Source organism: Ovis aries, chromosome 1 (genome assembly GCF_016772045.2).
Source record: "Ovis aries strain OAR_USU_Benz2616 breed Rambouillet chromosome 1, ARS-UI_Ramb_v3.0, whole genome shotgun sequence".
NCBI lineage: Eukaryota > Metazoa > Chordata > Mammalia > Artiodactyla > Bovidae > Ovis > Ovis aries.
In genome coordinates, this window is record NC_056054.1 from 7,634,352 (window position 1) to 7,647,693 (window position 13,342).

Below are 13,342 nucleotides of genomic sequence, written 5' to 3' on the forward strand. Positions count from 1 at the left end.
CCAAGCAGCAGGAGAGAACCACTCCCATCAGTACCACTGAGGGCTCTACTTGGGAGATCTTTCCAGAAGCAGACGTGACCCATCCCTCTCATGCTCTGAATGACCCTCAGTGGCTGCCTCTTGCCTAAGGCCAAAAACCCAGCTCCAGGGCTATCCTTTCAAAATCCAGCCTGATCTGCTTTTCCAGCCTCTTCTTCATTCCTCTCAATCTGACCCCCTCACCTCTGACCATTCCCAGGTGTCCCTAAACCTATAGATGTTGTTGTTCAGTCACTAAAGTCGTGTCTGAACTTTTGTTACCCCATGGACTGTAGCCCGCCAGGCTCCTCTGTCCATGGGATTTCCCAAGCAAGAAGAATACTGGAGTGGGTTGCCATTTCCTTCTCCAGGGGATCTTCCCGACGCAGGGAATGAACCTGTGTCTCCTGCACTGGCAGGCGGATTCTTCATTATTGAGCCACCTGGAGCCATTCATCTATGTGGAAAGTCCTTCTTTTCCTTAATTTCCGACAAACTCTTTCCCTCAAGATCCTGCCTCCTGGGGTAGTTGGATTCTCTGTTCTCAGAGTTCCCACAGCATTACTACATCATCCTGTCGTGTGGACACGCGTCCATCCCCTACAGCCTGGGAACCCCCAAATGGAGAAACTGCCTTCCATCTTGGGTTCCTGACGATAATTCAGATCCAGACCCACAGTTCCTATCAGTGACACCCTGGGAAAGTCACTTACCCTCTCCACCTCCAATTGTGTAAGAAGGGCATGACACTTAGATAACCAACTTGTGGTCGCGGGGATTGGTGGGGGAGGGGAAAACGACAGTTCGAGGAGTCTGGGGTGGACTTGCACACACTGCTCTCTCTATTTAAAATGGATCACCAACAAGGACCTACTATACAGTACAGGGAACTCAGCTCCCCGTTACAGGGCAGCCTGGATGCGAGGGGAGTTTGAGGAAGAATGGATACATGTCTATGTATGGCTGAGTCCCTTCCTTGTTTCCCCTGTAACTATCAAGACATTGTTAATCGGCTATACCCCAATACAAAATAAAAAGTTTAAAATAAAATTTAAAAAAAAAAGAGAGAGAAGAGGATGACAGATCACACCCAACACAATGGGTGCTAAATAAGTTAACCCATGTCAAGTGCTGTCAAGCTAACCCAAGAAAAGTTGCCTGGCACGCAGTAAGCACTGGGGAATGACTACCACTATAATTATTACTCCGACTGTTAACACCTGGAACAAAGAAGGTGTTCAGTACCTACGTGCTGAATAACTGGAGCACTTCACAATAAACGTGTTTGTAACGTTAGGGCCGAAGATTACCCCCACACACAACACACACACACACACACACACAGGTATCAGAGGCCGAGAGAAGATGATTAAGCCAGAAATGGCTCCCACGGTTAAAGTACCAGCTGAATTCGCTGGCGGCGGAGGAAAAGCGCACCGCAGCGGGATGAGCAAGTCTGCCAGCCCGGGGCTGCCCACGGACCCCGCCTGCCCTCAGCCACCTGTCCAACCACCTGCCCGAGGAAGCCGCGCGCTAACACAACAGGGCTCACCTGTTGTAGCAACCCCCCACCCCCACCCCAAGCAGTGGGCAACGGAAACCGCGAGGGGAAAACAAAGGGTGCAACTTTACTCCTGCGGAAAGGAAATGCGTCTTTCTGCAGCTAACACTCCGAGCCCGGAGTTCTCCGTACAGAGCAAGGTGCCAAGCGGGGTGCGCAGCCAGGGACAAACCCCTGGTCCCCAGCTCGCCCAGGGAGAGAGAGGGAGACGGTCAGAGGACGTGCATCTCTGGCCCTTTCCCGCACGAAAAACCACGCAAGGAGAGGGAAGGGGAGGGAAGAACCCCCACACCCGGTTCCAACCGCGTTTCTCGCGGGGGGGGGGGGGGGGGGGGCGGGAATCACACAGGTGAGCGCAGAGCTCCCAGCGGGATCCAGCCCTCTCGGTGCTCAGAAATTCCGTGCAGAAGCCGGGGTCGGGCTGCGCTCGCCGGCGGGGCGCAGCCTGGAGCCCCGTTTCTGGTGCGCTCGCCCCCTCAGCCTGTAAGGCCTGCCCTCCGGGTGCTCGCGGCCCACCCTGCCGAGCGCCCCGCCCGCCCGGCCCCCGCGCGGTGCCCACCTGCGCCCCCAGGCCCCGGGGTCCCCGCCGCTGCCGCCCCGCCCGGGGTGGGGGTGAACGCGCCCAGCCCCGTCGCCCAGCCCCGTTACCCGACGGAGCGCGCCCCGTGGGGGCAGCAGCGCCAGGCGGGACCCTAGGCCGGGGCCGGGCTGGGCCTGGGCAGCCGCTCCGGCCGGGCTGCGGGCCTCACGGGGCTGCCGCGGCGTTGAGGGGCGCGCGCCCGGGCCGCCGCCGCCGCCGGCTCACCTTCTGGCGGATCTGGCCCGACGTGGACACCTTGCGGATGAGCTTCTGCGGGGAGCCGGGCTCCGCCTCGGGCTCGCTGTCCGACGACTCCTCGGGCGGCGGCGGCGGAGGCGGCTGCGGCGGACCCGGCTGAGGGGCGCCCGCCGCCGCCGCCATGCTGCCCGGCCAGCGCGCGCACAGCGGGCGGGGGCGGGGCCGGGGCCGGGGGCCGGGCCGGGCCGGGGGCGGGGTCTCGCGGGGGCGGGGCTAGTGGGCGGGGCCGGGCCGCGCGGTCTCCAGCTCCGCCCCCTCCGCGCCCCCTGCCGGGCGCCCGCGCGCGCGCAGAGAGGGCTCGCGCCCAGCTCCCGCGCCCCTTCGCCCCCACCTGTAGTGTCGGATGCCCAGAATTTAGCGTCTACTTGTTCTTCCTGGGACACAAATTGTGTGGTTTGTTTGTTTGTTTGTTTCTGTCTTCACTTTTTTAAAGCTTTACTCTTCCCCTTCAAGAATGGAAGTGACCTGCAGGCGGCCCGGGACCGTTTCTTTCTTGTCCCGCCTCGTGTCGCCAGCATCTAAAGCTGCGCCCGGCACTTGGTTGCGCCGCGAGTGGAGGCGTGTATGTGTGCACGAATGCCAGGAAGAAAATACTAGCACGGGCCTCTGGGATACCGGAACACAGATACACGGTTCCATCTGAGAAGGCTTCCTGCAGAAATGTTTAACGTGAGACGGAAAATGTGAGCAGGGGTTATCCCTGACCCGAGAACCCTGTTCGGGTGGGGTGGGGCGGGGGAGGGGGCCAAGAGATGAGATGATGCAATGGCCTGTAGGCAAGAAAGAACACATTTCTAGGAAAAAGGGACACTGTAGCCTAAAGGAAAGAAAACTCTTGAAGAGATGAGCCTAGGGGTGTACAGGTCAGACCCGGCTTTGTTCACCTGATAAGGGGCTTGGGCTTTTTAGGTTGAGTCCTGAAAAGACCCGGATGCTGGGAAAGATTGAACGCGGGAGGAGAAGGGGACCACAGAGGATGAGATGGCTGGATGGCATCGCTGACTCGATGGACCTGAGTTTGGGTAAACTACGAGAGTTGGTGATGGACAGGGAAGCCTGGTGTGCTGCAGTCCATGGGGTCTCAAAGAGTTGGACACGACTGAGGGAGTGAACTGAACTGAGGGAAACTGGAAGCCCTTGAGCGATCTAAATCCTGGGCAGGGACTAGGTCACAAAGCTGAGGTCTATGATCCAGGCTTTGAAGTAATGGATCAGGTGGCTGCCCCGGATGGCTGTGGAGAGAGAGAAATTGACTCCGGGCAGAGTGATCGCTAGGAGGGAGGCAGAGGCAATTTAGGATCAGGCCCTCCTTCCCAGCAGGGCTTCCCAGGTGGCACAGTGGTAAAGAATCTGCCTGCCAGTGCAGGAGATGCAAGAGATAAGGGTTCCATCCCTGGGTGGGGAAGATCCCCTGGAGGAGGAAATGGCAACCCACTCCCGGATTCTTGCCTGGGAAATCCCATGGGCGGAGGAGCCTGGTGGGCTACAGGGGTCGCAAAGAGTCTGACATGACTGAGCACCACCATCACCACCGCCACCTCCTTCCCGGCTGAGACTGCTGATGCTGGGTGGGTGGGAGTGAAGCTGAGGAGGTGACATCAGCTGAGGTTTTGCCACCCTTTGGCACATCGAGGTGGAGAAGGATTTGGTGCCACCTCAGAGGGACAAGCTGATGCTGGGAAAGGTTGAGGGCAGGAGGAGAAGGGAACGACAGAGGATGAGATGGTTGGATGGCATCACCGAAGCAATGGACATGAGTTTGAGTAGGGAGTTGGTGATGGACAGGGAAGCCTGGCGTGCTGCAGTCCATGGGGTGGAAAAGACTCAGACATGACTGAGCAACTGAACTGAACAGAAGGACAAATCCCCTTTAAAGACCCTACTTCCAAATGCAGTACGTTCTGAGGTACTGTTGTCATTCAGCTGCTAAGTCGTGTCCTTGCAGTGCTATGGAGCTACGCAATTGTCCCCTTGCCCTTTCAAAGGGCTACTACTAGGGACAAAGTGGCTCCTGTCCTTCCTGCTGGTCAGCATGCTCTGGCCCCCACTGCACAAGGTGTTGCTTTCCAGAGGCAAAATACAGGAGACCCACCACCCCTGGGGGCCACAAAGTACATATAATAGGGGGACATGGCCAGGGGAATGCATTCACAGCCAGGACAGGGCATGGCACGGCCTGATGCAGGAACTCTCTGGGGACAGGCTGGGGGCCCCTGGCCCACTGGTTACACTGCCCACTGCTGTACCCACTAGCCACACGTGGCTACTTCCAATTCTATTTCAATTAATTAAAATTAATTTTCAGTTTCTCGGCCACACTGGCCACGTTTCAACTGCTCAGTAGGTAAATGCAGTTTAGCTGCTACCACCCAGGGCCGCACAAGATAGAACATTTCCTTGGTGGCAGAAAGTTTGCCAATGCAGGAGTGCATGAGTCCCATTGACGAACCACTGGGCACATGCCAAACACTTGACCAGCAATTCTAGTCTGCACATGAGTCCCCCAGAGCAAGCTCAATGGTCTCGTTCTAGAGATGAAGACCTGAGGTTCAGACACCTCTCCCAAGGAAGGCAAGAGAGGCAGAACTTCCCTTGGACCGTGTGAGTGCCAAATCCTTGACCCTCTAGGGCTAGGCCTCCTAGAAAGCTGAAGCTCAAAGAAGGAGCAGAGAAGGGTCTTGTTAGGGGCTGACTTGTGTCCCCCAACAGCCATACACTGAAGCCCTAATCCCCTGGGACCTTAGAATGTGAGTGTGTGTGCAGCCAGGGTCTTTAAGGAAGTAATTAAGTTAAAATGAGGCCACTGGGATGGCCCTCACCCAGTACAGCTGGTGTCCTTGTATGAAGAAATGTGGAGGCAGGCAGGGCCCCAGGGAAGACCCCATGAAGACACAGAGAGAAGTCATCTGCAAACCGAGGAGGAAGGCCTCAGAAGAAATCTGGCCACACCTCGACCTCAGGCTGCTGGCCTCCAGACTCCTGAGAAAATAAGTCCTGTTGCTTAGGCTCCCAGGTCTGTGGTACCATGTTATGACAGCAAGGAGCTGGCTGATAAGGGCACAGAGGGAAAGCTGTCCTGCCTCTCCACAGAGACTAGTGATTTTATATCCATTACTTGCAACATGGCCATGCTAAGACACTTCAGTCATGTCCATCCCTTTGAGACCCCATAAATTGTAGCCCACCAGCTTCCTCTGTCCTTGGGAATCTCAAGGCAAGAATTCTGGAGTGGGTTGCTGTTTCCTTCTCCAGGGGATCTTGCTGACCCAGGGATCAAACCCGTATCTCTTAAGTCTCCTGCATTGGGAGGTGGGTTAATTTTTACACTACTTGGGAAGACAATAACCATATAGCGTGATACATAAGTGCAAAAACCTAGGGGTGTTGAGAGGGACAGTGCTGTTGCCTATACCTTTTGGATGCTCACGAGGTACCTGGGATCCAGAATCCATCATTTCAGAGGTGAAAAGCCAAGGGCATAGATGTGAACTCAAGGGAGAATTGGGAGGTGGAATCTGGCTGGAGAGGAGTCTATTTACAGTAATGAAAAAGTCCTAGAAATTGTCACAGCCTCAAGAGCCTTAGGAAACGTGACCACCAAATGTCATGTGGGATCTTGGAACAGAAAAAGGATAGTAGGTTAAAAACTAAGGGAATCTGAATAAAGAATGTACTTTCCGCTTAATAATAATGTGTCAATATTGATGCATTCTAGGGCTTCCCTGGTGACTCAGATGATAAAGAATATGCCTGTAATGCAGGAGACCTGGCTTCGATCCCTTGGGTGGGGAAGATCCCTAGGGCAGGGAATGGCTACCTGCTCCAGTATTCTTGCCTGGAGAATTCCATAACAGAGGACACTGGTGGGCTACCATCCATGGGTTCGCAAAGAATTGGGCAGACTGAGCAACTAACACACACACACACACGTTGACACATTCAGTGTGGCCAATGTACTATCCTAGTATAAGATGTTAATGATTTAGGAGACGCAGCGTGTGGAGGGACTTACTGTACTTTGCCACTTTTCTGTACATCTAAAACTATTTGAAAATAAAGTATATTTTAAGAAAGAGTATTAGGCTTAGTAAGAACTGTATTCTGTTCTGCAATCAGAGGCACATAACTGGCATATTTTCTCTGATGATCGAAGAAGCCTTTGTGTTCCCGGGTAGCTGCTGAGCTGTTCCCTTGGAGACCTCCCCCGAGGTGGTGCCTGTAAGCGCACAGTCACCGGGCGCCTCCTGATGGAGTGAGTCACGTTATGAATCATCGCTAACAATACGCTGCTCCCCGAGCCTACCCCACCTTAAGGGCATATTCGAGGTGGCAGTAATAACACACTTCACATCCAACCTAATCTTTCTTTTCTCGACCTGTCAGTGCAGAAGTGCACCTCCTGTCAGAAAGAACCGATTCATGTTAGAATGGATAAACGGTGCACTTGAAAACATGGGAATTGTTTTACCCTGAACTAGGGTGATGACTGACATCTGGAGCAGGAGATTTCTTCGCTGTGTGTGACATAAACTTTCCCTGGCCCCCGGGGACCCATGTCACCAAATGCTGCCCCCCATACATTTCCAAATGCGGCCACCTCCAGCCCCCTCCCTGCCCACCTGCCCAGGATCAGTAAACTAGACCCTTAGGGCCGTGAGGTTAGACTGGGAGGCAAGCAGTGAAATATCTGAGAGGAATAGGAAAACAGATGCTCTAAAAAGAAGTTATCTACACATGATAAAAGACACATGAACGCAAGTAAAAACTGAAATAGGGGAAATACGAAAAAGATGGATGGACTGTGTGAGTGTCAATTTCCTGGTCATGGTATCAGCTATAGTTTTGCAAGATGTTACCTTTGGGGAATCCCTCTGTATTGCTTCCTACTACTGCATGTGAATCTATAACTACCTCAATAATATTAATATTTTCAACTTAAACTTCAGGGCAGCCATTTGTTGAATCATAAATGCCAATCTTCCCCTTCCTCCCCTTCAAACTCTCATATACAGATTCAGCATCAAAAGACGAGTGAAGGGAACTGCCTGGCAGTCCAGTGGTTAAGACTCTATACTTCCACTCTAGGGGCACAAGTTGGATCCCAAGTCAGGGAGCTAAAGTCTCATATGCCATGTGGTGCAGCCAAAAAAAAAAAAAAAAATTGTTGTAAGGAGAGTTCTGATTCTTATCGACTCCAGGAAACCAAAGTTTAAGTCTTGACTCCAACTCTCACTAGCTTTGTGACCTTGGGTAAGGGATATAACCTCTCGGAACTGCAGTTTTCTCATCTAATGAATGGGAGGCATGGTTGGTGCTTCCTAAGCATGGTGCAGATACCCAAAAAACAGCAGCGAGCCCTACTTCTCCAGCCCTTTGGTTGCAGGTTGCAAACTTTGCCCCAAGTTCTCAGACCCCACTTTCTCCCTGCAACACCCTCAGCTCCCTGGCACCCTGTGTCTCCCACCGCACGTACCTAGAAAGCCCTGGGCCGCCCATCCAACCTGCACACGGACATCCTGCCTCTCAATGCCAGGGGTCTGCACGGCAAGCAGACACATCCCTGGTGCACAGGCTCGGCCAGGCAAGATTCCTTATCCTGGTCAGGCAGCGGTGGCTCACTTCCTGCTCCCACCCCAGAATTCTCACGGGGGTGGCCAGCCGCAGATGGTAAACTAGCCAGCACGCGAAAGTCAGGCGTTTTGTTACCAAAATAACCTGAAGGGCCAGGGCTGTTCTGACCTTTGTTCTCCGGGGATTGGCCTTCCTCTCTGGCTCTCACACCCACACGCTTTCAAAGGTCCGGCCTATTACTGTCCACGCTGACTTAGGATATCCTGGGGTCGAGCAATGCAGGAACCGAGTGACTGATCCTCTCACCATCCCCGCCGGGCACAGTCCCAGGTCGCCGTCTTGCCCAGGATCTCTGGCAGGAGCCAACCACAGCCGACTTGTGGGCTTGGGCGGTGGGCAGGCAGCGGAAGGGCTCCGATCCCCAGAGGAGCGTGCCTCCAACCCTGTGTCCTGAGACAGGGGCGTGGCTGGAATGGCAGCCTGCTTACTGTTCCCTTAGCAAGGCAGAAAAAAACGACAGGGAGGTTGGGTCCAACCCTGCTCACCCATAGGCCAAAGGCCCAGTTTTCTGCCTGTATTGTAATTAGCTCTTCTCCAGAAATGACTCCTCATTGCTGTCAATATCGGAAAGCCTCCTATTCAACGCTCAAGTTCAGACTTTGATTTGTGAGTATGGGATCCCATCCTAGGTTCCTGAGGAGAGCCTCCAATCTAAATCCCAGTCCCCAGGACACAGACAGCCTGGAATCGTGCCAAACAAACCCAGGTGTGGGGCCTTCCCACTCTGGTCCTCTGCCTCTGCTCTTGGTCCTGGAGACCTGACCCTGAGTGTCCAGCCCACAGTGGCCCCCTCCTGTCCACCCTCACCCTTCCTGTGAGTGGGTTAAACTGTGTAGAACGCTCCAATCCCCTTTCATCCTATTCCCTTGAGGCATGGACCAGGGGGTCCACACATCCCCCAGGCCCTCCGTGGGCACCGAGAGAGCCATTCAGTCTCTCTGCCATCAGCAGCAGACCCCAAGGCTGGGGTACCACGGGCCAAGAAGAGGGCTCTGGAAAGACAGGGCCCCGGCATCACCTCTGTTACATCTTCTTCAGCTTCACTTTCCTCCTGGACACGAGCTCTCCTTTCCCTGACCCCTTCAATGCCCAAACCCAGTGGAGGCAGTCCAACCAAGAAGCCCATGGGACTCACGGAGAACCCCCTCTGCTAGGACAACCCATTCCCAGGGCTGGGCTCTGCCATCGCTGGCCCCGAGGCATTGATCCCCTGGCCGAAGTCGGGCCAGAGTCTCCTTCCCAGGAATAGCACACCGGAACCAGAGACTCAGAGACTAGGAGGATTTGGTGCTAGGCCACCAGGGGTGAATGGCCAACCCAGAGGGAAGGACCCGGAGCTCCTGGGCCATGACCCCTGGGGCTTCCCTGATTTCCACCCACCCCAGATGTGGCAGCTCAGACTTTTCCTTTTAAGTCAGTTCTCTGAGCCACTCTGAGTCCTTCCAATGCATTCCTTTTTTTCCCCTTTATACCAGACAACTCGAATTTCATTGCTTGCATTCAATAGAAACACCCAACAACCCAGAGCTCAAGCAGGACTTGGATCCAAAGTGAAGTGAAAGTGAAAGTGAAAAAGGTGCCCAGTCATGTCCGACTCTTTGCGACTCCATGGACTGTATAGACCATGGAACTCTCCAGGCCAGAATACTGGAGTGGGTAGCCTTTCCCTTCTCTAGGGGATCTTCCCTACTCAGGGATCGAACCCAGGTCTCCCGCATTGCAGGTGGATTCTTCACCAAAGTTGAATCAGAGATGAAGAGTGGTTTTGCCCACATTTGTCCACTGCCCTGTTTCTCTGGGGAGGCTCCGTGGGTGCCCTGGAGCTAGGATAGCTCAGGTCACTAGACACACTGCCCCGCACCGCCCCCTTCCCCAAGTTTCCAGGGAAACAGCCTACCCCAGAGGCCCTAGAGAAAGCCTAGGACACACCAGCCCCCCGTGGGGCGAGCACATGGTTTCAGGGTGCCTTCTAACCTTAACGGATTCTTCTCCCCCAACCCACTCTCCCATGCCCCCGCACTCCCAGGCTCCAGGCTGCCCCTTGCGCATTACTAACTCACTCAGCCTCCCCAACAAGTCAGCTTGACTCACAGCCAGGGCAGAACAAACTTTATTTCTGTGAAAAAGACCCACACTTTGGAATTTAGCGTCACTAAAGGGCTAACTTGGAGCCCTAGCTACCATGTGGCTAGCAACCCCGCATCCCACGTCCTGAGCCGGCCTCTTCACTCATCCATAGCCGCCTCCTGGTCTGTCTTCTCTTCCTTATATTCTCCTGCATCTTTCAGATTTTGGCGAGCAAACTCCTCAAAAACAAAATTTTCATCCTGAAAACTAAAATAAAAACAAAGAACATTTTGATCAAGGCATGTTCTTTGGAGCTTGTGATGAAATCTGGAGGAAAAACAAGGTTCTTGATCTTCCTTTTGCAAGAGGAACCCATCAAGATTCTCCCACTGATGCGACGGGCGACAAGGCCGTCCTCCTAGCTTTCCGTGTAAAATCGCTTTAGCAAACAAAAATATGAAACAGTGAAGGAACCCACACAGCACACATACATGCTTGGGGTAACTGTGTGTGTGCGTGCGTGCACATGTGTGCGTGTGTCCACATGTGTGCATGCCCGGATAGTAGGGAGCAAAAGGAAAGCCAGGCCGTGAGCCAGTGTTGAGAGCGTGGGGCGTCTACAGAAAGAACCCCGCCCCCGCCAAAGGGGTGTGTTTTTGTGCAGGTCTTAGCCTATCAATAACCACTGTTGTGGCTGGCCCGGCCCTCGTGGTTCCTGTTAGGATTGCAAGACGCCCTTCAGCAATAACCATCCGGAAACTTTGAGAAAATAAAGGTTTATTACTTACAGGACCAGGAAGGTACACAGCACACCTGGGACCACACAGCAAAGTCATGGATAAAGAGAGCTCAGGGACACGGGCCTGGGGTGTTCTGCCTTTATTGGGGTTGAGGCAGGGGGGCTCTAGAGTTTCGAGGGCTCACTCTTTATTGGTGAGTTTTAAAACAGAAGAGAGGGGAATGTAAAGCGTACCAAGACAAAAGAACAAGTGGCTCGGAGGATCTGCTACTGAAATCAACCGAAATCTCTACAACAGAGGCGCCTCAGTGGGGAGAGCCAGCCTGGCTGGGATCTAGTCCTGGGGCTGGCAATGTGTCTATTCAAGACAGCCGTCGCTGGAGTGGATGCCTCTTTGAAGTGGATGCCTCGGCAATCAAAGCCTAAGTCAGGCACTTGCATTTCAAAAAAAGAAGAAGAAACACACGCAAGTGTGAAGGCTCGCTCTAGGGTTGCGGAGGAGGAGGTCACAGAACGGGGATAATGCCGGGCAGTGCTCACCTTTCCATGGCGCTATCTGTGAGCGTGGAAGAGAGGAGAGACATCTGTTAGCATCTGTCCTGTCTAGCAGAACTCTTCTTCCTTCAATAGGTCACTTTACAGGTGGAGCAATAAAAGGTCCAGAAACACGTTTCATGAAAAGTGCATGTCATTCCTGCTTCTTGGCCAGGTCCCCCTCAGAGGGCCTTTCTCCCTGCATTTTTGTTGTTTCTGTTAAAATAGTCATTTACTGATTTGGCTGCTCAGAGTCTTAGTTGCGGCACGTGGGATCTGGTTCCCTGACCAGGGATCGAACCTGGGCTCCCTGCATTGGGAGCACAGAGTCTTAGCCCCTGGGCCACCAGGGACATCCCTCTCCCTGCATTTTTAACCATCGTTTCCTCCAAAAGTTGCCCCCGCAACCTGCACCTCCCCAGACGGAACAGCCACAGCCTCGCCTCTAGACCCTCTCCCTGCTTAACCTCACCCCTTCTGGGGGTGAGGCTGGGCTTCTCTTTTCAAAGCCTTTCTCCCTACGACATGTCCTTTGGACCCTGTCCAGGTCAGAGCCCCCGGCAGCTGTTAACAGCCCACTTCCCATGTGGAAGTACACCGGGGCCACCTTCCACATCCTGCTCTCTAGGGGTGAGTCCTGGGACTTGACAGCGAACCTGCACCCCAGTGGCTGTTGGAGGGTGAGGGGACCTACCAAGAGGCTGATGCGTCAAAGCAACACTGGGCAAGAACCATCCTGGACGCCCCCCTTCAGTGCTGAGCATAAAATTATACTAAGTGCGACCATCAGCCTTGAAGAGAGTCAACACCTGAATTCTGTAAGAATGCTCTAAACAGAGGACAGTAAAAACTCAGTAGCATTTCTCTAGCACTTACTGCACACAAACCACTTGGCCTCTAGCCCTGGCAGGCCTTCGTCTAGTTTATGCTTCCTCTATTTAGCATCTCCTCGTCTAGACTCAGGGAGTCGGGGACCAGGCTAGTGAGAGAGATATGAGCGTGCATCTGCAAATTAAACTTGGGATGCATAAACCTCAGGGAATCAGAACCCCTAGTCCGTGGGGGTAATTTGTTCTTTCTCCCTGAAATCTGACAGTATGAAAGATCATTGTCTTAGCCTTGATGTTGTAATATGCTCATTGTAAGGGCCATAATGACTGGAACATGAAGACGTCATACCCAGGAAAGGAATAACCCCACTTCCCCCAAGAGAAGTCCTAAAGTCTGTTCACAGGGCCAGAAAAGGATCTGACACCAGCGATGACATCTCCTCCGGTCATAGTTTTAAAACGGCCTTTTAAAATGTCCTTGAAAGGGACCAGAATGCATCTCAATCTCACAGAGTTTAAAATAGTGCTTTAATGACACAAGCATAAATGAATAATAATAATAAATATGGTTAGGCTGTGTGTTTTTCCCCCAAGGGAAGTTTTTGGCAAAGCACATTGAGTATTTGAATCCAAAATATTTGGAAGACATACTTTGAGACAAAATAGTTTTGAGACAAAGCCAAAATGATTATGGGGGCTCATTCTGATGTTTAAATGCCGTCTCACTATCAGTGTAGAAAGGCTTTTTATAAAATATAAGAAAAATAAACCCCACTTGTTTACACCACTTTTACTTAAAATGTTCTTAATTACTATAACTCTGGAGGGTTCTCATCCAGACAGGTCCATTTTTCTTTCCTGCCAACTAAGCCACCTTAACACACAGTGGAGAATTCTTCCTCAGAATTTCTGAGGTTGCATCGATATTAATGTTGCTGGTTCACTTACCTCTTTCGAAAGAGCTGTGCTGTGCTGTGCTTAGTCGCCCTTTGTGACCCCGTGGACTGTAGCCCACCAGGCTCCTCTGTCCCTGGGATTCTCCAGGCAAGAGTACTGGAGTGGGTTGCCATTTCCTTCTCCAAGGGACCTTCCCGACCCAAGGATCAAACGTGGGTCTCCTGCAT

The 13,342-nt window shown here is 53.1% G+C and overlaps 2 protein-coding genes and 1 long non-coding RNA gene across 11 annotated transcripts in view; 1 reads left to right on the forward strand and 2 right to left on the reverse strand.

The window, feature by feature from the left end:
- The window catches only part of DGKD (diacylglycerol kinase delta), a 108,516-nt gene extending 105,954 nt beyond the window's left edge, over positions 1-2,562 (reverse strand). For all 3 annotated transcript variants that reach the window (XM_042245056.1, XM_042245076.1, XM_042245049.1), the window contains exon 1: positions 2,385-2,562. In XM_042245056.1, coding sequence (XP_042100990.1) covers positions 2,385-2,540 — 156 coding nt within the window. In that variant the 5' untranslated portion in view covers positions 2,541-2,562. The remainder of the gene's footprint in view (positions 1-2,384) is intronic.
- Positions 2,563-2,693: 131 nt separating this feature from the next.
- Positions 2,694-6,492, forward strand: LOC132659856 (uncharacterized). The gene is made up of 2 exons (XR_009600762.1): positions 2,694-3,100; positions 3,327-6,492. It is a non-coding gene; the product is annotated as an uncharacterized LOC132659856 (long non-coding RNA).
- A 3,650-nt stretch (positions 6,493-10,142) lies between these two features.
- SAG (S-antigen visual arrestin) overlaps positions 10,143-13,342 on the reverse strand; it is a 31,032-nt gene continuing 27,832 nt past the window's right edge. For 3 of the 7 annotated variants that reach the window (XM_060399232.1, XM_060399233.1, XM_060399230.1), the window contains 2 exons: positions 11,395-11,410; positions 10,876-11,288 (listed from right to left, as the gene is read on the reverse strand). In XM_060399232.1, the coding sequence (XP_060255215.1) occupies positions 11,282-11,288; positions 11,395-11,410 (23 nt within the window). In that variant the 3' untranslated portion in view covers positions 10,876-11,281. Of the gene's footprint in view, positions 10,383-10,875; positions 11,289-11,394; positions 11,411-13,342 lie in introns of those variants that run through there. The other 4 variants (XM_060399228.1, XM_027967465.3, XM_060399231.1 and 1 more) reach the window with 2 other exon arrangements.